General features: G+C 28.7%; 1 protein-coding gene and 2 long non-coding RNA genes across 3 annotated transcripts in view; all 3 read left to right on the top strand.

Annotated features, from left to right (window-relative positions):
- The first annotated feature begins 1,233 nt into the window (after positions 1 to 1,233).
- Positions 1,234 to 4,459, top strand: LOC122271566 (uncharacterized). The gene is made up of 2 exons (XR_006226465.2): positions 1,234 to 3,149; positions 3,209 to 4,459. It is a non-coding gene; the product is annotated as an uncharacterized lncRNA (long non-coding RNA).
- A 2,713-nt stretch (positions 4,460 to 7,172) lies between these two features.
- Positions 7,173 to 15,741, top strand: LOC122271568 (uncharacterized). The gene is made up of 3 exons (XR_006226466.2): positions 7,173 to 7,656; positions 13,760 to 13,892; positions 14,013 to 15,741. It is a non-coding gene; the product is annotated as an uncharacterized lncRNA (long non-coding RNA).
- Positions 15,742 to 22,448: 6,707 nt separating this feature from the next.
- LOC107442393 (chorion peroxidase) overlaps positions 22,449 to 24,514 on the top strand; it is a gene marked incomplete in the record, with an annotated part of 37,002 nt that continues 34,936 nt past the window's right edge. Inside the window, 1 exon segment of the mRNA XM_071179394.1 lies at positions 22,449 to 22,658. Within this exon segment, the coding sequence (XP_071035495.1) occupies positions 22,642 to 22,658 (17 nt within the window).

Below are 24,514 nucleotides of genomic sequence, written 5' to 3'. Positions count from 1 at the left end.
TAGTGAAATTGTTGCTTGGGGCATGGCAATTAAGGTATTGATAAGCACATGGTACTTTTTTCTTCTTTGGTTTTGCAAAAGACTGTTTTCTTGCCCACTTTGTCATGCGGCTTAAAATGAGTTGTAGAGTTTGCCAGGAATCGGACTACATTTAATTGTTTCTCCATGGTTTATCTATAATAACTGTAAGTAAAACTAGAATTGTTTAGTGCAAAGTTTGTTTTTATCTTTTTTTGCTCTTTACTGTAGCTTTCTGAAATCTCAAAAGAACTATGAATAACCCTGTATGTATATAAATATACATACTCGCATATATATATATGCACCCTTATACATATATTTTGAATAAGCAAATAGGAATTTGCTCTAAACTTCAAAAGAATTAGAACTCTTGAAAATTATAAACCTTAGAATAAGATCTATATCTATATATATATATTTTAAAAATATTCTTTTGTTAATTTCCTTTTTTCTATAAAAAGTTACTCAACTTATTCCTTAAAAAAATCCCTTTCCTATATTTTTTGTCATAATTTTTAAACAAATTGCCTTACAAAAATAATTTCAATAATACTGTAATAATTTTTATGAATAGATTGTATTTCGAGTGGTATTATCCATGCCTTTATTTTTTCATTCATGACACTCTTCATATTTTACAAATTAACTAAGCATTTGTTTCAACTTGATGATAATTGTTAATTTTGCCAACCATTTCCTGTTAGTGTTTTCTGTTAATTTATTTCTTTATAATCATTCTCAATTATAGTACATAAATTGCTTGAATGCATACTTTTATAACTGCTTTTTAAGTGAAATATAATAAAGCAGAACAAATAGTTTAAAAAAGATTTTAAAGAAATTGATATATTTAGCTGCTGAAATTTAAAGAAGAGTGTTTTCATGTTGAAATCTAAATAATCTTGATATTATGATATAAACTCATTTTTTACCCTAAAAATCTAGAGAAATAACCAAACAGTTTTAAATATTAAAATAAGATGCAAATTATTACCTAGTTTTTATTTATTTATTATTTACTAAAAAGGGAATAGGGTATGACTGTGCTACAAAGACTGTATGAAGAAAAAAAAACGATGTAAATAAATTACTGATATGAACTAATTTTATTTTCAGTTCTGTTTAACAAGAACCTTCTTCAATGTAACATCAAATGACAGTTAAAAAAAGATAAATGAGATAAAACTTTTTTTTACAGTCATTTGGTGGTGTTAAACACTGAGGAAGGTTCTTGTTTAGAACCAAAATTATAGAATACCCATTTGTGTGGTAATCAAGTTTTTTTTTTTATTGTTGCTTCTTATTATTCTTTGAAAACTAATTCATTATGGATGGTTGACTGAATGTAAACAATAACAAGCTTCCTAAAACCGAAAGAAATTTACCATAGTTTTACCGTTAAAATTAAAACTGAAAGAACGCATTATATTATAAACACTACAGGTATAGTCATATTTGGCTCCTTTTTTTAAGCTGAAGTGTAAAAATCAATCAAAAGTAGTAACCCGGAAATCTTATTACAAATTTTAACCCCTAGCGCCATCTGTGCTTAGCTCTACACAGTCGACCAACCATGCAACTTCTCTAGGGACTACTTATTATAAATCAATAAAAAAGTTTCTAATCAGCTAATTTATGGAGAGAAAAAAGGCAACAGAATTTTCTTTATAATTAAAAAGAAAAAGTATTATTTTTGTGCCATTATTTATTAACAATTTTATTGTTATGATTTTGTATTCTTTGAGGTTAAACTAAAATATATTTTGTTTTTGTAAATAGTCTCGCTTCATGCTACTTGTATATATGTATTTGAGGTTTTTAACACGCATTTTTGTTTTTTAACTCTAGTTGACGCATTGAAAGGTGATAAAAGTCCAAGAAGAGCCATCACAAAATGTTTTCGACTTTTAGTATGATTTGTAAAGTTGGTGCGATGAAAGTTTAAACTACAAAAATCCTTTTTAGCAATTTTGTGTGCAGGATGTACTACTACACAAAATATTAAACTTTTTTTGTGGTGGTGCTTCTTGGCTTATGTGGCATACATTGTATTATAACTTTTTATCAGCTGTTATTTTTCTCATTTGTAAAAATTAAACATCTGTAGCTGTAGTTAACCTTTTAAAATCCTTGCACATAATATTTATGACATCTATCAAGTGGTTTTGTAATCACTCATTCCTTTAGGCTGTGCGCAAAAAACTTATTTGTTCCTCAATGAAATAGATACCCCCACAAAAATAAATGTTACGTTTGTAGCTTGGATAGCCTGGTTGGTAGGGCACTGGGCCGGCCCATGTCCAAGAGGTCGTGGGTTTGATCCCCGCTGGCCGAAGACTCTCCGTGTAGTAAATGTTGACTGAGGCACATTAAATCTGTCCGGACACAAACTCCTCCATATTACCATAACAAATACCTTTAGGGGTACTGATCCAGTAGTTTCCTTGTCTTCTGGATTAGTTAAAAATTACAAGGCTATGGAGTTGGACATTAGTAATCATAAACCCAAAATTGGGTCAGCTGTTCAACGACTGTTATAGAAAAAATTTTGTGCTGAGGTTAAATTTCATTGCTGGAATCGAAGTTGCTTACGCGCAGCCTTAAATAGGGATTTAGATAGTTTATTTGGAGGAACATGTGAAGTAATGTTTTGGTGAATTTGAAGGGAAAAAAATCACATTAAAAATGTGTTGAAATATCAGAACTCTGCTTACAAAACATTTATTTATTTTTCATTTTAAAACTGGCTGGTTTTAGCATACAACCATACCATAGCCCCAAGGCGCCCACCAATCATTTATTGTGTGCACATGCTATACAATTACGATAAAAATATTCAAATTATTAATAAATACTTTATAAAAGTATAAATTTCAAACCTAATTTCACTTTTCAGAAAATAGTGTCCATAGCCAGACTGGTAAGGTATTCTAGAATCTGCTGAGATTTTTTTAAAAACAACTCTGACTTACAGAATAAATATATGTTCTGTATATGCCATGTAAAAAAAAATGTTTTTGAGTTTGTTGAAATATTTCCGTGGAGCCATGTCTAAAAATGTTCTACATTTAATTATCAACACCTGCCTTCATCTATAAAAATGTTTCAAATTAACGTTCTATGGCCATGTATAAAAATGTTCAACTTCATTTATAAAAATGTTCTTAAATTAATGTTCTATGGCCAGGTATAAAAATGTTCTTAAATTATTGATTGATGGCCATCTATAGAAATGTTCTTAAATTAATGTTCTGTAGCCATCTATAAAAATATTCTTAAATTAATAATCTAGCCATTCATAAAACTGAGTGTTTCCAAAATGCTACTTAACTTGTTCTTGCACTTAAGCTATTCATTTGTTAGCAATTCGATCTCGGTGATATTTGTGAAAGAAATCTTATTTGTTGAAATTGATCAATTTTATTAAACAAATTAACATTGTTAGTATTTTAAAATGTATTGAAAGTGATTGCATTTCAATTTTAAATCCCACTTGACCAAAAAAGAAATATCTATATATTTTATTTATATGGTTGAAGATTTAAGAAGGAATTCATGTTGGAGATTTATTTATTATATTTTTCTATTTTCTTTATTTTGTGGCAAAATAATCATTCTTGTGGCAAAACATTACAAATACTATCTTTTAATATTATAATAAATAATTCTTACCTTTAATAAACTATTTATTGGTATCGTAAAAGAAATTTGAAAGTGAAATTATGCAGACATGTATTTTGCAAAACTAAGCAAATTAATGAAAATTTCCTTATACTATTTCTTGCTGCAATAACTATTTTTAAAAACGTCTAACATATTTTGATTTTAAAAAAATTATAATTTTAATTTAATATTATAATCACAGTGAACCATTAAAAGTAAACTAAATAGCCCTGATATTTATGTGAATTTATTATTATTAAAATTTGTCTGTTTTGTTTATAATCTAAATTTTAAAAAAATTAATTAATCTTTAGATAACTATATTAACAGGGTATCTACAATATGACTAACTAGTACAACTGGATTTTTTAATTTTTTTTTTTGTTAGGGAGTTATATATATTTAAAAAGTTTGTTTCTTACAAAAAAAAAAAAGTTTGTTTCTTTAAAAGTTTGTTTCACTTAGATTGTGGAGGTTATTTAAAATGTGAGTTTCCATGATATAATTTAAACGATGTGAACTAAAGTTTTACCAAATGAGCACAATTTAAAGAAAATTCCATCGGTAACTTTTTGAAGTGCGCTTCTAAGTTTTAGAAACTAAGGATGTTATATCCTTCTGTTTATTTTAACAACAAGTCAACCAGCATGCTAAATGCCGGTTAAAATAGGCTGCTATTTTGTCAGGGCTACTGTTATTTACTTTTTCTAAAAAAATTTAATATAAAAAACTATACAAGATAACTGTAGTAAATCATGTATTTTGTCTATTTAAATTATCTTTTTTGTCTTAGCTTTTTACAAAATGAAATGATACTATTATAATTTAATGTTTTGAAACAAGATAATTATTTAGGTTTCTTATTATGCTATATTTCCTTTTTTCAAAAGTATATGGTACTTAGGAAACTAGCAAAAATGTTAGATTTTCTATTTCATTTAGTTTATATTTCCTTTTTTTCCCCTTCCTTTTATGCCTTATTTGCGAATTATTGCTTTTCTGACAAAAAAAAAATTCTTAAAATTAACTTGCTAGTTGAACATTCTGTGGGTAGAGTCATGGTTCCTGTTAGATTCGAAAACTGAAACTAATACAGAAACAGATGTTATATGACCATCTACAAAAATAGTCTTAAATTAATGCGTGAGTCACGTTTCTGATTGGTAATGATTTTTTTTTCAGATTCGTGTTATTACAAATTGATTGTATTAAGTTTTTTTTTTCCTTTCAATTAATATAAAGTTTCACAAAAAATTTTCATGTTTAAGAGCATTTGACCTCCAGTATATTGTAATTGCAAGACATAGCTTTAAAGCCATGTTCTACCTATATATTTACTATTATTATTGTGTCACTTAAATTGCATTTCCACCAATGGTTGTATTTTGACATCAATGAAACCTTTTTTCTCATTGAAATCTCTTTTATCAACGTGAATTCATGTTATTCTGTTAATAATTTTTTGTACAAAGATGTTTTTAAACAAAAACTCACTTTGTAAATACAAATTATTGTGAGTATTTATTTGATTCACAAGCTTGGCTATTTGACAAAAATTTTACGCATTGGATGTTAAATAATATTTGTGAATAAATAAAAGCAGTTATGTATAGTAGTTCTATTGAAGTTTTTTTTTTAGTTACGCGATTGTATCACAAAAAGAATGAAAATTATGATACGGGTATAAAGCAGGAAAAGAATCTGAATAAAGCTGGGGGGTTTTTTTTTTTGGTACGAATTGTTTGGTAATTGAATTATGTGTTTAAAAAAATTATGCTTCAGATTGCAGATGTTATTGAAAATATAAGTTTCTGTGAAATAATTTTATTAATGGCCTTGAACAGCCTTTTAAGTGTAGGATTTCCATTATTCAACTCAGTGACCTTGTAATTTCGAACTCAATCCCGAAGACAAGAGAACTCCTGGATCAAGTATTTGGAGAAATTTTAACTTTGAGGTGGAGTTCTTTTACTGGACTAAACCTCACTTGCATTACATGGAGAGGAAAACCTTCAACGGTCAAACCTTCAAGCTCTAACCCATGATCCGTCTACCTCTGAGGGTATTTTATATCAGCGTTGTGGTCGGTGCAGAATTCGTATCAATCAGCCATCGCTGGGATTTGAACCCGGTTCACCTGATTGGAAGACGAACTCTCTATCCCCTGAGCCACCATGGCTTGTGTGAAATAATTTGAAAGATTTGGGTGAGTTTTCCCACCTAATGAGCGATAATGAATTTAATTGGAAAGATCTATTTTTAAATAAATTAAATGGCTGCGCCCACTGTTTCCTTCGTTCACCAATCCTTGTGGTTCACATTCATCGAAGTTTATGGGGAAAGAACGTTTTATGTTCATTTGTAACAAAAATTACGATTGGATTGCATTGTGAGGCTTACTAAGTTTTGCCAAATTTGAGTCACAAATCAAAATGTAACATCGAGCAAAAAAAGAATTAAATTGCAAGAGAAGCACTTAAAATTGGAATAATAGATTAGAATTTCGGAAAGGAAAAAAATATTGCTCATAAACAAATGGGACCTTTTCAGTAAGCCAAATTTTAACTCTTTTGTAGCATATCTTCATTTTATATGCTATTTTTTCCTACAAGTTTCACAGTTAATAATTCTGGAATTAATTATCGAATATTTAGTTATTCCTTTGTAATCGCCGTATACTTTTCAACACACCTAGTGATTTAAAGTTTCTAAGTCTTATTCGCGATCGAATCGCTCGATCACGCCATCTGGGGAGAGGACCAGTTCCGTGTCCTCTTCTCAGTTGTATAGGAATACACTACGATGTTTTCCCTTTCCTAATAATTTTTCGTATTTAATTGTCAAAAAAAGAGATTTTTTTTTAAACTTCCACGGCGCTTTCCTTGAAAACGAAGTTAAATGCAGTTTTCAATTTCATATAGTTTCCTAACTTGAAAGTTTTCCATCTATTTGGAAAATCAAGATAGAAACTAACGTACTTTTACTTCTCCTATGACTTTCCACATGCTAATGGTGAAAGCATGCGAAGTGTTGCCATAGGTAAAGAGTTCTGCTCTACCCGCCTGCAGCCTATTTCGATCACCAATAGTTTTTGCTCAGTAAAACAGAACGAAACTTTGAAGTTGAACACTCAAAACGGAGGAGCGGCTCTTGGGAAATTTAATATAGAGAAAGATAAACGCAAGTGAATATCAAACGATTATTTGGCTGAATTCTAATTTAGCGAATAAATTGTTTTCTTAAAAAATGCAGCGGTAGCTTTGGAAACCAAAACAAAATTTTGATTTTTGAATACAGTATTTTTGTTTTATCCTTTAAAAAAGTATACATAAGGATAAACTTTTCATGGCAAATTCTATTTCCCCATCATTGGTAAATTCAAATCATTAAATGCAAAGAAATAGTTACTTCCCCCACTGCTTAGTTCTGTTCCATTTTTTTGCATTGTAATATATTAGTATTTTATCTTTATGTAAACGAAAGAGAATTTGCAATAAGGAATTTGCCTGCAAAGAATTACAAGCTTGTAGAGTTTAATACTTAACAATAAGATCAATTAGCTTTAAGTTTAAAAAAAGAATAATCAGCATTTTCTCTCAAAAATCGCCAATTTGGCGAGATTCTTGCAAATCGAGGAAAATTATAATTACAAATGCTCAACTTAACTTTTCATCACATTGACATAATTAGCTGGCTATCAACACGCCAATTGAAATAGCTGGTAACTGCTCCAGATTGTACATAAGGCTCCTATACTATGAGAGCTGAACTATCCACCATTATGTAGTAAACAAGTTCGCAAGTTACGTTATGCTAGTATTAGCGTGAGACTCTAAAGGTTATTTAGATACCTAAAATTATTGATATGGGTGGTTGTGCACCGGTAAATTGCACAAACAGTTCAAGAAAAGGTGAAATGGATAATAAATTGCAGAAGATACGACAGGAGCCTGAAAGAGGTGCTTATGTGAGGTAAATACGCATTTATTTATGACTTATTGGATTTATTTACTTATATATGTAGTTTATAAACGATATCAAGAATTTGTTGTAGAGTCTTTGTTTTCGTCTATTTTTTTTTTAATAAGTAAATATTTACTTGAATTGTACAGTTGGGAAATTTCTGACCCCCAAAATATTGTGGCTACAATCAATAACATTGTTTTAATAGTCAGTTCAGGAGCGTGGTTTAAAGTTCGGACCCTTTAATGTTAATTTTAATTTTTGCGTATATGTCTATATCCCAGGGCTCGAAAAATTCAGAAATTTTTCCCGTCCCCGAGGACGGCTTGTCCAACAATGTACCGTCCTCCTTTGAAACTAACCCGTAGCTTCTAAATAAATAAAAATATAATTTTCTCTTGTTTATTACAAACATTTATATAAATTGCACAATGAATTAGTAGTTACTAGGATTACATTATACAGTAATAAAAGAAATACTAGGTTACTAATAGTAACCTAGTATTTCTTTTATGAAATAATTTATTTCTTTTATGAAATAATTTAAATGACAAAGGTCAAGTTATCTGGAACGTCAATTTATCCGAGGGTACTGCATTTTTTAAATGAATCAAATATGACGTTTGCCAGTTCCACAAAGCCAATGATATACAGAGGTTTCTGCACAGAAATCTGAAAGGGGTTTTCCGTTTAGGTAGATGATCATAATTGCGTTTCACGCTTCTTGTTTAAGACCAGTACGTAATGTGTTTTTTTGTAAGTTCATTGCTGAAAAGCCCCTTTCAACCGCTGCAGTACTCCCAGGCAGAGAAAACATGAATTCTAATAACAAAAATTTAAAATGTATCACGAACATTAATGGGAAAAATGGCCGTCCGCGCGGACGTCGGATTCGAAAAAATCGCTGTCCGCGGAGAATTTTTGACCGCAAGGGACGGGTGGTTTTTCGAGCCCTGCTATATTCCCCAAAAATTTTTAAGCGAATTAAAAAGGTTTTGCATACAATTATAAAATTCGTTTTTCTAAAGATAATTTCATGCAAAACATAATTTTTAGTAAATATTTATTATTTTATTTAATGATAGTCGAAAAACTTTAGAAATATAAGGAATAAAATTTTTTCCTCATTTGAAAGAATTAAATTTTAAAAGGCAAAATTTTGAGCGAAATCGGTTCAATAGTTCCTGAGAAATGAAACAAAACTCGTATTTTTCGAAATTTGTTCCTCCACCTCCTTAATTTTTTGTGACTTAAAACTCCTAATTATAAAAGTAAATTTAAATCGTAGAGGAAAGAGTGATTCTCGCTGATATGTGGTAAACAATGATTAATTAGCTGCTTGAAAGGTTATTCATTGCAGGCTAATATGTAAAAAGCTTTTGCAGAGCGAAATAGAAATCTTGGTGGAAAGTCTGCAGTCGTCAACGCTGCAGAAGGAAGAAAATATAGGCAGACAGACAGCAGCCATAGGTTGCAAATTTTATAAAATGTAAGTTAGTTAATATTCGTTTCTCAAACTCAAATTTAAAATTTGTAAATTAAAAAATCAATGAAAATTTTAGATATAATGTTTTAATTTTATATTTTAAGCCGATGGACTTTCTCTTTTTCTCAAATGGAGAAATTAGCATTTTACCGAACATAGATGTTCACTATAAAAGCATCTTTGAAAGAAAAGGAAAGAGTGAAATTTTAAAAGCCTCTATATATTTATTTACAATATATATCAACATCGAGTCCCCTAATTAAAATAACCCTTTTGTCCGTAAAATTTAACAATTAAAAAGAATTGATACTTCGCAATTAAATGAGCATAACTATTCCGAAGTTTGTACAAAACAGGGCATGATATCTTTAGATATAGGGTAAACTAACCAGTGAAGGAACACTTAAGCTTCGCTGACCTTTTAAAAAATCATATTAATTTCAAAATTCGTAATTTTAGTTAAATGAGAGGGTCAACATATTTGTTACTAATTGCAAATTATGTAAAAAAATTGTAGAGAACTTACATAATTATTGTTTTAAAATTTTGGAGGTTCAAATAACAAGTAGTAAGAAGACCAAGTAATGGAACAGCTCTTACCAGTGAATGATCACCCAGTAAAGGAACACTTAATTTTGGTTATTTTTTAATGCTCTTTATGAATTTATAAGCCATACAAATATTTAAAAACAAGCCTCTTCTTGAAATTATAACATATAAATACTTGGAGAATGCTAACTTTTTTTTATCATCATGAATTGAAAATTAAAGTGTCAACATATTAACACATACTGATCATTCACTGGGAAATCTACGCCCAGTAAAGGAACATGACTGTTCCCTCATTGGTTAGAAGTTGTTTTTCGTATTTTTAACATACTTTTGAAGCGGAACATCACTAAAGGTACAAGAAAATTAAAGTTTATCTTTCATTTTCATTAACTTAGAAAAAAAAAACCAGTGAAGAAACAAGTGTTCCTTCACTGGTTTTTCATCGTTTGGTGATCCAGTGAATAAACACCCCCGTATCTCAGTACTTTATTATGCTATGATGCTTAAAAAAAATAAAACGCAACTTCAATTACTATATTTTGAATTCTCTTTTTCACAGCGAGAAAAATAAAACAATTACAGGCAATTTATTCCACTTCAAACATATAAACACAAACACTCACCTTATAATTTTTTCAAAGAAACAAGGTGTTGCAGAGATAATAACAAATTCAAATTTTTTTCCAGAGAAGTCTATTTGACCAGGTAATCCAAAACATTGCTAGATTGTTTTACAGTAAGCTATTGTTACCAATCAATCTAAAGAAAAACTTTCAAATTCTTATTTTTAATCAATATATATGAAATGTTCCTTCACTGGGTAGTGTTCCTTCACTGGTTGGTTTACCCTAATAGGTGGTTGCAAAAAATGTACTTACATCTTTATTTGTAAAACTGAACTATTACGCGAAGAAAGAAATAATTAGAAGAGACAAATGAATTTAACATTTAAATGATTCAAAAGCCAATCGATGCATACAAAAATAACATTTTCATATCAAAACGTTTTGTTAAATGTACATGAAATTTCAAATATGTTATTATTGAATAATTTTTGCGTTATCAGAGTAAGAAGCGTGTTATTCTTTCTGGAGCGATCTCGTGCGACCCCTTCCCTTGTGCCATGAGGGCTGCTGGTGTGTTATTTATTTTATGTCAGACACACAAATTCTTTATTTTATTATGTGTTACTATGAATGATGGAAATGAGTGGTTGTTGATTTCCACCGGAGAATGTCGACCATCACCACTTCCCGGCATACATTTGCCCGATATGCCCTACGCTGATGTTTTTTAATCAGTGTGCGTAGGGTTTTTAAAAAGCGGTTAAAGGTGTTTATGTACGTTTTTTAAAAGCCCTTGAAGGTGCTTTTTCCATTTTGTGTTTTTAAAAAGTGCTTAATTTTCCCTTTTTCAAAATGATATTTCTCCTTTACTATGTTGATTTTCGCTTCGAATTTCGCAAAAAGACACATTGTTCTATTCAACATTTTCACAATTAATTCAACCCCAATTTATTTCGGCGCATTGCCAGTCCGTAGCGTATGAAAAAGCCATTCGTTTTACATTATTCAAAATTTCATGATTTTTGACACTTGTCAAAAACAATGGCAACATTTTTTTTTTTTGACATTGACGATGATTTTTTTGACATTGAGTTTTTTTTTTTTTTGACTGTTAAAACAAGATAAAACCGTCAATTGTCAAAAACTTTCCAACCCTGCCTAATTATGATATTTTTTTAAAGTGCTTCAAAATATTTTTTTAGTGCTTAAATGGTGCTTATTTTTTGTTGAATAATTTGGCTACGCACCCTGTTAGTGGATCAGTGCCACTGCCCAGTATACATTTAACCGGTACACCGAACACTGATGCTTCTCCTAATCTATACTCAGCATATATATTAAAATATCGAATAAATATAATAACAAGAACGAATAAATTAATATCAAATGGGACATAACAAATATTTCGGACATTCACCAAAGCAACTATGTGATTGCTGACCGGTGAATGTCGGAATGTTCTTGATTTCGATCATTCACGGTAACATATAGATAACGAAAAGATCAATTTATAAACTGTATTGGTGTGAATCTAATATAAAAGGGATATCCCTTTCGAAAACAACGGACGCGTTTACTTCCAGTTCCGTAGGCACTTTTCCTCCTTCGTTTCTATTTCTTATTAATTCAATAGTGCTTGCACAAAATCTGAGACAAAATCATTTATTTATTTTTTAACTATAGTAAAATTCTTATTGCAAATTCAATAAGTGGATGTAATCAGTCATTTTTATATTCGAAATGATTTTTAATGTGACTAAAAATATTATTTTTCGTCACCAATACTTGGTTTTATTATTATAAATAATATCTATATTATTTATTTTTATATATAAATTTTTTCATCTATTTTTTTATTGCCATTATTTATTTATTTTTAAAAGAAATTGCCGTTTTTTGTCCTTTAATTATTTTATTTAAAATTTAGATTTTGCTTATTATTATTTTTTAGTTTTATGGAAAATGGACTCGAAATTGAAATCGATGCATATTTTAAATTTCATGTTGCTATCTTTTTTTTTTGTTATTCGTACATCGTTTTAAAAAAATATATCGTGGAAGAAATACCGATAAGTTTTAGCAATACTAAAAATTAAGCGATATCTCACTTTTCAATTAAATACCTGTAAGTGACGTCAACGTGTGTCCGGCAACCTGATTGGCTGTTCAAAGTGGCAACTGCTCTTTCCATTCTACTTCGAGTAAGCCTAGCCCGCCAAATATGAATTGTTTTAAGTAACACATTCTATATTCCTTCACAAAGAAAGACATAGTTTATTTCTTACTTTTTGGTTTATTTCATACTACTGATAGACATGGTTTATTTCTGACAAAGACAGTTACAGTACAAACCCATATGGAACGTAAAAAAAAATAAATTATTATGCAAAGTTGCTAGATATCCAAAACAATAATAATCACGATTACAATGAAATACATAAACAGATACAAATGTGGTCACGGCGCCACTGCCTTATGACGTCACAAGCCAATGCGTGACAGAGGTGTCTGCGGAGGGCTTAGCTATCATTTAATACCTTATTTACTATTTTTTTTTTAAATTAAGCAAAAATCCCCTTCATACCTTTAATTGTTTTCATCTGTGTACATTGAATATTATTTTGGATTTAAATATTCGCTTAAGATGTATAGGATTTACAAAATCAATTTCGAATTTTTAACAACAAAAGGATTTTTAATTAAATTTAGATTTGTTTAAATAATTTTGTCTCATTTTTTAGTAATTTAGCCACTGTATCCGTATATGGACGGCTATGGCTTCATCTGTAGTCTCATTTCATAAGCATTGAAGACTATTTTGGCCGAATTTATGGGTCAGTTTAATTAGAAGTCATTGTCCTATACCAGTGTAAGTATAATTTTGTTGTAATCAGGTCGTTAAATATATATATATTTTTTAATAAATCGAAATGAATGAATGAGAAAAAAAGTGTCAAGAACGAACTGCATTTTTGTACATTCGACATAATTCGAACATTTGCGTGACAATATTGAAGAAGGAAAAAGAATTCTTACTCTCATTATGTATCATCCATTTGGTGATTAAAAACGAATCATATTACTGCTATGTATTTACCTACATCAAGTTATTAATCATAGTAAAATATTTTCCCTACTTTTCAAATCTTTTTAGTTTGATTTCAAACGGATTACTTTTAAAACGAAGCGATTAGCCTACTTATGCAGTAGTTAAACAAAATAATAATAACAGAGTCATATAGTTGTGTTGCTTCACAATGCTCAAGGTAGTTAAAAAAAAAAAAAAAACATTTCCGATGGTCACACTTATTTAATTTATGCTTACCGTACGCAAAATTAAGAAACGAGCATCCTTAATAACTTTTCGAAAAATCGGGATTTTTATGAACTGAGACTCAATCTTAATGATTTGCAAGCCTAACCTTATTAAATATGCTAAATATTTAACGAATATTAATCAGACTCAAAAACTTACTTTCGCTGATTAAACATTCCTTTTTTTTTTCAGACGAATTTGTTTTTGTTACCTTCGAAATTGGGTAATCGAGAAAATATAGGAACCTAGGCGGAAGTTATATTTCAGTTCTTTGTATTTCGCATTTTTATTTCTGAAGAACTGATTCTTGTCAAGTCATTCAAAAGTAAGTATTATTTGTATACATCAAAATTTTTTCTTCCAATAATTATAATTTTTTTAATATCTTTGGGTGCACAGGTTTTATAATTATACTATACAAAAACTTTATAATTCACTTCCTCAGTTCTGAAGAAACGAAAGAAAATGAATGGGACTAAATAGGGTATAAACTTTCAACCGCTCTCCCCCCCCCCATATTTGAGGGTCAATAAACCGAATCCATGAAAAAGAAAAAAAGAATGTTGATGAAGATAGGAAAAGTAAGTTTTTCTCTCAGATTTCTTCACTTAAAATATCGTTTGCACTTATTGATTAGCCTATTAAAGGTTAGACTTAAAATTTAGTCCTAGTACACGATCATTAGATCAAAAGTTACTCAGAGTGTTCATTACTTTTATTTTGTGCACTGCTGATGTCAATACACAAATCACACAGAATTAAACTTTAATTTTATCAACTCAAGCTAATGCCTATTAAGTATTATCTTAGATCAATCTTATCATACAAAAAGGAAGTAATAATTCTTTATCAGCGAATGGTTAGGCGTGGGACCCTCTTCATAAGTGAGTGTCCAGCTATTTTATATCCCGCAGAACTAGTTCACTATACATGCAATATTTAAAATGTTAATTAATACTTACAGGATCTACTGTAAGTCTGCGTCCCGCAGAGAACTGATTGTTAAGACATGGTTCCCAGCAGAACACCGAAGTCAACCATCACTGGCTGCGGTCAGTGTGAGGTGACCACTTGGATCAGTCTACGAAATGACTGAGGGTGTGTGGTATTGATCGTCGTTAAACTGTTCTACCACAAAGTGCTCGACTTCGCGAGCAGGTCGTCGGGCCACCGGAGAGCTAGGTGCCATCCCCTCCGCAGAGGATCAAAATTGTGATGGCATGCCTTCGGATCATCCTCCGGGATGTTTCTCAGACCGTCGCCAATAGCCCATTGTGCAGCTCTAGAGCGACGTAAATAAAACTACATCTGTAGGTCTGCATAAGCACGCTGCCCTATTTGGCATAATTGTAAATAATGTGTCGCACCTAAACTTAACCCTCTAAGATCTTTCTAAGACTAATAATTTTAAATGCTACCCAACGCTAAACAAGTAGCCAGAACACTAAATTATTTAGTCATAATCAACATGAACAACGGGGAAAAAACAACAATAAAAAAAAAGTTTAAATGTCCCCAACACTGGCAGCATGTTCGGTTGTCTACAAAGTGACGTAAACTGTAATTTTGACGAATGGATTAGTTTCTGAGTGTGAAGCAGTATTAATTTTCCCTGAATGGTATCAGTCGTATCTCACATTTAATCAAATAATATTTTTAGTGACATTGTAGCAAAAATTCTCGAACAATTTAATATTTAATATTGCAAATCCCCACAGTGGATGGTTCTTAAGACGTGGTACACTGAAATAAAGCCTCATTGCTAGTGGTCAGTGAATGGTTGGGTGACCACTTTGTTTAGCTGTGAAGGGACTGGAGGTACTAGGTATCGATTACCGTTATGCTGTAAAATGAATCCGCTGAATTCGTGAGCAGGTCCACTCTGAAGAGGATCAAAATTGATGGTATGTCTTCGTATCATCCTCGGGGATGTTTCCGTCACCAATAGTCCAGTCCTAGCGTGGCGCAAATAATGTATTTACTACTAAACTACGCAACATTCATTCAATTTGCCTGAAATACAAACCAGAGTCAAGTCTTTATTTTGAGAAATCCTTAAATCAGAAGATCTAAGGGTATGAAGAAATTAAGTATGTTTTTGAAGAGAAAAAGGGTTATCAATTTCATTTGGCAGCAAACGATAAATGAGAAACCTAAAAAACCTTCTGTTTAGAATCCCCCCCCCCCCCANNNAACCCCCCCCCCCCCATGAAAAGCTTAATATATTTTATAAGTTAGATGTCGACAGTAAAACAATTTTAAAAAAAATTAGAAATTAACATTTACTGTCAAAATTCTACAAGGTTATATACTGATAATAGATAAGCATAAATACATATATTTGATAAATTAAGAGAAATCAACCTGTTTCAGACGAAGTCACATGATTTGCCGTATCCAATAGGCATATCTGAAAATATTTCCACCTCATTCAATTTTAAAAATGTAGGATATAGTGGATGGGTATATAAGGAAACATTATATCTCATAAATATAAGCGCTTTTATGTATGTAAATATGTGAGAGATAATAAGTAAGTTTTTTTTTAAAGAAATTAGATTAACAGGTTAATATAATGAAATAATTCTGAAACAAATTACCAGAAAATTCCAATAAAATTTCTGTCCATTTGCATAATTTTTGTTTTTGTAGAACATATTTCCTCAAGTTGAACATCTGCACTAATTTTATTTCAGCACCTGTTTTATTGTTTATTAAAAATGATGGTACGTAATATTTTTTTCCAGACGCATTGTTTCATAGAGGAAAGATTACACTCTTAGACTAGCTCGAATAAAGGGAAAATTGCATTTTTTTCTGGAAATCTTGGAAAGTTGTTTCTAGAAGCTTTTCCGCAGGTTTAAGATTTATGTGATTGTTTAAAAGTTTTGACTGAAGCTAGGCTTGACATTCTGGTACCTTTTAACACTAGATTGCCCAAGGAAGTCATTTTGACTGCTTTGTAACTGCTTTTTCATTTTCAAAAATTTCACAAATAATAATGCATAAATTATTTTTTTTCCGAGTTATTTATTATTAATTATTGTTAGTTTTATTGTTGATATTTACTAATAATTTGTTATATAACTGAAAATAACATCAAAAATATTAAAAATAATATTTTAAACAAATTTCTTTATGCTTTAGTTATTCTTTCACAATGCAGTCATTTTGACTGCTTTTGGCCAATATAGGTATATACTAAGTTTCAGTCTTTCTAGTGTTAAGCATTATAAGTCATAACTATATTGTAAAAATCAATATTCCGATATGTCGGTTATCAATATTCCGATATGTATAACAGTTTCATTTATGAACAAAATGCGCGTCATTATTATTTTTTCAAAATTCCATTTTATTCGAAAGTTATTGCAATTTTCAGAACTTTTATTTGCGCAATTTTTTTCGCTTAGTTTTGCTTTAAAAAACGATTATTCATACATTGTATCGGAGAAATTTTCTCTCTCTTGATTTTATAAGATCGCTCTCCACTTGATGTCAAAAGGTAATAATAAAAAAAATTAATGAATAAAATTAAAAAAAAGAAAGCGAAAGGTATAATAAATGTCAAAGTTATTAAAAATATAAAATTCCCCAAAAAATAAGCAATTTGAATTTTCATATAATATTAGGTTGCCTTTATTTATTGTTAACATGTAAAATTACTTCTTATTGTATTAATTCTTGTTGTGTCAAACATTCTGTATTCCTTGGTGGAAATATTTTTATTTTAAGTACAATTGATTATTTTATTAATCTTTCATTTTGTTACGATTAATATATTAGCAAAATGGTCTTACATGAAATAATAATAATTTCATATTTAAAAAAAAAAAAACATTAAAACAAAATACATAAAAACTGCGGCTATAATTTTCTGGCGGTAATTTCTGATGATACGCTTTTATTATTTTTGTCATAAGTTGTTATTAAATGGGAAATAAATTTTATGGTGGATTAGAATGTGATTTAAAATTCCAAAGAAGAAAGTATTTATAAAAGTATTTTATCTAAAGAAAATTTGGTTATAATTTAGTGGATTGCTTTACCTTATTTATTTTACACGCGTCTAAGTCGGAAAGATAACTTTCTGACTATTTCTATATTATCAATTATTCCTTTGATAGATAGATGGTAATAAGAAAAACTGAATTGATCCCTAAATTGAATTAGCCAACGTCTCCTAAAGTTTTTAAAATCATTTTTTATTGTTAAAGAATATATTTCACACAATGGTCATCACAGTGAAGACAATTTACATAGGTGTATATATATAAGAATGTCGGCTTTCGCTGGTGAATGTCAACAATCACATAATCGCTTTGGTGAATGTAAGAAATATTCTTCATATCCGATTTGATAATAATTTATTCGCTGATATTATAGTTATTTGATATTTTAATATCTGCTGAGAATAGATTCGGAGAAACTTCAGTGTTCGGAGTAATGGTTAAATGCATACTGGGCAGTGGCAATACACCTTGTAAAACACTGATGTAGGACATACCGGGCAAATGTATGCTGGTCAGTGTCACCGAACCTTAAAAACAAACATTAGTCTAGGGTATACTGTGCAAATGTATACCGGAGAGTGGCACTTAACTAGATCTAATACATATTTCGGACATTAACCAAAGCGACTATGACACAAACATACACCGGTGGAAATCAACAACCAATTTTAGATATTCACAGTAACACACACACCCATATAATATATATACAGTACAGAACCCGTTATCCGTAAATCAGAAAACCAAAAAACCGGAACTAAATTCAATAAATTTTCTCTCCATTTTCAAAAAAAAAAAAATTTTTTTTCCTCATAAGATTTTAGGATTTTTCTTTCTATTTTGAAAGATGTTTACCTTACAATCATTTTGGAAATAATCATTAGTGTATTACTTCATCGTTTTAAGTTTATTTCCAAAAAAATTTTTTTAGTTGGGTTTAACAATAAAAAAACGGCTTTTTGTAGCGATTCAGAAAACCGGAAAAATCAGTTATCCGGAGTAGCGATGGTCCCGATCGCTCCGGACAGTCGGTTCCCTACTGTATATATATATATATATATATACAGTGAAACCTCCTGTTGTGGACACTCCCACAAAACGGACGCCTCTAAATACGGACATATTTTAAATTCCCCAANTGTATAAAATATATATATATATATATAAAAGCTTCAATTAATATTTTTATGCTATTTCTTATTCTAAATTTTTATTAATTTATTATTCAAAACTAAGCGCTTTGTCACATTGAATTATCACTTTCTTATTCTATATTAAGATCTCAAGTATGCGCGAATTAACATTTTATAGTTTGCTCTTTACTAACTATGAAAACCACAATACACCCTCGACCTATTTTATGGACTAATTATTACTTTTTTTATCGTGTGACTTGTGGTCATCGGGACTACTTAATTCAGAAGCACTTCAATTATATATATAGCACAATAAATAAATAAATACAAAAAAAAAGAGAAATATGAAGAAATTTAAGTTTTATTTACTGCGTATAAGCTGCAGGTACATAGAACTCATAAAATAAGTTCAAAACATAAAGAAAACATAGAAAAAATTACAAAAAAAAAACGAAAAAAGAAGAAGAAAATTATTAAAATAAAAGAAATTAAAGAAAAAAACAAAAATAAAACATAATTAATTATTAAAAAATTATTAATTAATTTGCACTTCAAAATTCTTTGTTTCGATCTTGTAAAAGCTAAAATGAGTAAAATTTCCCAAAATAAAAAGACAAATTTAGATAATTTACGTTTCGTTATTAACTTTCAAACCTTATTTATTAAATCTCTTAACCTTATTTTCGATAAAATCAAATTTCATAATATTTTTGAAAATTTAAAAAATGTAATAATTAATGTAATAATTGTATAATTAAACATGTATATATTGATGTAATATATACATGTTTAATTATATATGTGTAAAATGTAATAATTGTATAATTAAAAGCTTTAAATATAATAAATCTCTTAGTAGAACTATATTTAATTATAATGATATTAGCAAAAATTTAGGGAGGGTTAATGCATCCGATTATGAATGTCACTGTAAAGAAGAGAAATATTTTGATTTTGTTGATTAACATCATATTACTGATAATTTAAATATGATAGGAAACTTACTTATTATAGAACTTAGGAATTTAATGATAAAAGGCACAAAATTTAGACCCATTTACCATGTATCAATTAATAAAATTCTAAAATACTTTTTTAATGATCTTAATAGTTTTTGTTTAAAGATATCAAATAGATTCTCTTTACTTTCAGGTATGTTAACAGACTGGAAATGGGATGTTTATTATTACTTTAAAAACTTTGTTTTCAATAACAAAGAAAATTTAAATAACAGTAACAATTCAACAAATTTTTCTAAAATTGTTCAATCAATTAAGCAACTACAAAAATTTTTTTAATTATACCCTCATAGACAAAGCTAACAATAATTATGCAATCTTCTCCAAAAAATTCTACGTTGAACTTTTAAATACTGAGTTAAAAAATAGTAAAAATTTTTAGCTTAGCAATTTAAATAATAATATTATCATTAAAAAAAATTTTGCTTTGTATAAGAGGATAAAAATTTGAATTAGCAATATACAAATTTCTTACTTAATTATCAGTCCTGAATTTCGTGAAATTTCTATAAAATTTAAACAATCAATCACATGCGGGTCTAATACTTACATAACTAAACCTGGCACCATTTTCTATAACTACTTAAATAAAATTATTAACAATTTTGTTAAAGAAGGATCATATCCGCAGAGAGATCTTCTCAATCATTTTATTTTCCACAGACAGTCATATTTAAATTAAAAGTTATTAATATTTTATTGCATTCACAAATTGTTGGCAGGTGATGAGTTAACTCGTCATTGTCTTGGGGGGATATCAAATATTCCAAAGTTTAAATTCTTTCCATTCAGTATAATTAAAATTTATTGGAGTTTATTTAGAATGTTTTACTTTAGTTCCATTTTCAATTATGAAATAGTAGTCGGTGAGATTGCATAGTTTCTGTGTAAAATCACCTTTCAACAAAGTTTTAATTCAGAATGGGTACCACAGGCTTTGTTTTCGATTCTATTAGGATAAAATTTAGATCTAATCATTTTGCATTGTGACCATCGTATCTTCATCCATAAAATTGTTTTTTGAACTTCTAATTTAATTATTGGCTTACTCTAAAAACTCGTTAAATGGTTTTTAGTCAAGAAGGTTAATGGTTAATTTTAGCAATAGTGCGAAAAGGTAAATCTCAATACTGCCTTAGAATTTTAAATAGTAATTATAGTTTTGAAAAGTTAACATAACATTGCGTTCCTGAACAAATATCTATGCGAAATAAATTAATGTGAGCAAGCCTTATGTTAAGTCATAACGTCTTTAAAAATGCTTGACCACCACCAACTCTGTTAAGTATTTAAACTTAGTTAAATAAAGTAATAATTGAAAGAGTTTAGAATTACACAGCATTATGGGGCAGCAACTTTTAAACTTGTTATGGTTGATGTGAATTGAACGATGTTTTAACAAATGCTACATTTAGCAAAATAATTCATACCTTCAGATTTTTTTTTGTTGTTATACTTCTATGTTTTATTTTTTTAATTCAGTTATTTCAATTAGCTTCCATGCTTTTGAAAATTATTTTATTATTTGAGGATATGCAACTGATTAGGAACTCAAGATTTTTGTTTTAATCATGCACATTTTAAAAATGTTTTATTTTATGTGCAATGAATTTTTGAGCATTGCATATAGTATATATAATTATAAATACATTATAAAGAGTAATTTTTACCATAGGATAATTATTCGTTATTCAGAAATATCGCATTTATCGAAAATAAATGTGCCCTGATGAAGATCTTTACAATTTTCCATTTAAGATTAAGATCGTATTTCATTTTATTCTTCTTCTTTGTGTTTAAAGAAATAAGACAGAATTTAGCTTAAAAAGTTTTCTACCGTGCANAAGATGATGTTAGCTGTAATGTTCGGTATGTTTTTAATGGTATTGCGTTTAAATTTTTTAATGAATTGAGTGAAAATTTGTGAAGCAGACGTCTTCAATAGTCCTCCAACCCACTTTCTGAATTTCTTCCCTCAACTAGTATTTTAAATTCCAAAATAGCGTTTAAAACATCTTAATTAATTTAAAAATAAAATAATAAATATATTGAATGATTACAGTTATTTTTATCCTTAAAGGAATAGCATAAATTTTTTTAAGCAAAAACTCCATATTATGTTATTTTCTTTATTATTTCTCAATTGATTGTAGAATCTTACCATATAAGAAAAATTTTACTAGAGTTTTCTCAATTATCATATTTTAGCCCCACATCTTTAAAAATAGTATCATTTACTATTTTTATTGAGCAGGAAAAAAAACGCAAAATTTCTTCAGTTAAAAAAGTTGTAAAATTGACAGTTATCGTTCTCGGGAGTCTTGTGATTTAAAATTATTTTCTCCTAACCGAAGAAAAATCGGTGGAGTATAAGTTTAAATATTGCGTGTACTTAATAGAAAAAAATGATTTCTGAGAGAAACGTTATTATCAGGCACTACATTTTTAAAACAAGGGAAAATAGCGAACATTTAAAAAAAATCTAAATGAAGCATTACATAAAAAATAGTAAAAGATTATTCATCTTGTAAAGGAGGCTTAGGCTTTTCTAGGGTGGCATTACATATTGTTTCTTAAGAAGTTCCAATTAAATTCTTATGAAGAAAAACGATTTTCCAACAAGAAAGAAAAATCGTTTGCATTCGAATGAGGAGATCAGAGGTTATCAATTAACTGAAAATGAAATCGGATGAAAAAAAAGAGAAGGTTAGAAAGTAAAAAAGAAAAAAACACCCGACTGTCGCACCTCGTTGACTAGGAAATCACAAGTGACGTCAGGTGACGTTCCTTCTTATAGGAGGAAAGGTAAACTTCTGAAAACAGAGAGAATATACTCAGAATCAAGATTGAAACGTTCGGTTGTTGCATCTAGTGCTACCCGCACTATTCCAGGACAAGCGACAGCCATGCGTTTGATATGGGGGTAAAAAAATTTTTTTATTTATTTTTCGAATCTTTTTTTAATGCATTTAAAAATTCTTAAAATCATGACTTACTGAATTTTCTAAGAATATTTTTATGAAAACATTAAGCAGTTTCATAAAAATATTTAATTACCTTTTCTGAGTCAAACATTCATTTTATAATTGGAAATATTTTTTCACAGTTCTTTGATGGAATTTCTCGATGTTATATTTTAAATTATTTAAATGTTCTCAATTTTCTAAACTAAGTTCTTTGAATGCATGTTCTTAAAGATGAGTAAAATCACTAAAAAGGCCATTAAAACAAAAAAAAAAAAACAAAAAAAACTTTAGAAATGTATACAATTTTAATTTTGATTTAAATATAAGTGAAAATTATTCTATGGCAAAAATTATTCTATGGCAAAAAATTTATTTTCAACAGAAACTTTCTTATCCTTTTTTTTAAATGCTAATCCTTTTGAGACCAGGTACAAAAAGCGATCGATTTATGAGAAACTTATCTGAAAAAAGTGGTAGTACATATTTGTTTAGACCAAGTTGATATTTCTTTCTGTTTCCAACCAATTTAAAAAAAGTAATGTGCTTTACTTATGAAAGAAAAACTACTATCTGAAAATGAAATATATATGAAAAATAAAATGAATGAAAATGAAAAATATATTATGTATGAAGAACTAGTATTTAAATAAAGTGGTAGTACATATTTGTTTAGACCAAGTTGATATTTTTTCTGTTTCCTACCAATTTAAAAAAGTGATTTACTTGAGGTCTAATAATAAACGTTAATATATAAAATATGGAGCTGCTTTGTCTCTGCTAAATAAAATCCTGGCAATCAGGCAATTGTTCTACCACATTTTCCTTTTTTTGAAAAAAAGCAACTGTCCTTTTAAAAGAACATTCAGCACAAATGAGTTTAGAATATTTAAATTTTAACAAACAAAAACTTCATTATTAAAAGTAAAAGTTCTCTCAACCATTTCCTAAATGCAACATTTAAATTTAAATAAAAAAAAAGAAACTTCATTTTAAAAATTAGTTTAGAAATCATAATTATTCTATTGTAAAGAAAAAATTACTTTTTCTGAAATGTTAAGAACATTAGTTTAAACATTCGTTAAGAATTCGTTAAAAAAAAAAAACTAAAATGTCATTATTAAATTAGTTTAGAAATCATAATCATTTTGCTGTAAAAAATTTGTTCTCAACGAAAATTTTCTCATTTTCTTGATAAGAATATTTAAATTTTAATGAACTTCCTTATTAAATTTGTTTAAAAATGATATTTTAGTCTTCATAAAATATTTTGCTTGAACTAAATATTTATTATCCATTGAAAATTTAATTTCGTAACAAAATAAAGCTAATATATTTATAGTTCTAGCCGTTTAATAGATCAGCGCTAATTGCAACAATAATAAATTTAAAACATGAAATGTAATGATATTTAATGAGGGAAATATCAACAATTTATTGATCAAAATTGTTTTCACACTTTTAAAAAACAATTTTCCCACAGAAATATGTTTTTTTTTTACCCCAAACAATTTCTTTCAAAATCTTTTTTTCTCAAGGAGTAAACAATTTTTTAAACGTTTTATTACTACATTTTAGCTTAAAAAATAATAATAAGACTAATTTTTGAGCTATTTAATGCATTGTTTTCAAAAAGTAGGAACAAGAAAGCAACAATTAAAAAAAAGACATCAATGAATGAAAACAAATTTGGATTAGTTCAGTATTTTACGTAAAAGAGTACAGTAAAACCTAATTAAAAATTGGAAACAAAATAGCAGCAATGGAAAAAAAATAAATCATTGAATTAAAAGAAATTTGAATTTGTTCAATATTT

The sequence above is a fragment of the Parasteatoda tepidariorum genome, chromosome 4 (assembly GCF_043381705.1).
Source record: "Parasteatoda tepidariorum isolate YZ-2023 chromosome 4, CAS_Ptep_4.0, whole genome shotgun sequence".
In the NCBI taxonomy this organism is placed as follows: Eukaryota; Metazoa; Arthropoda; class Arachnida; order Araneae; family Theridiidae; genus Parasteatoda; species Parasteatoda tepidariorum.
Note: the sequence above shows the minus strand (reverse complement) of the source record. Positions and strands in the feature narration are given on the sequence as shown.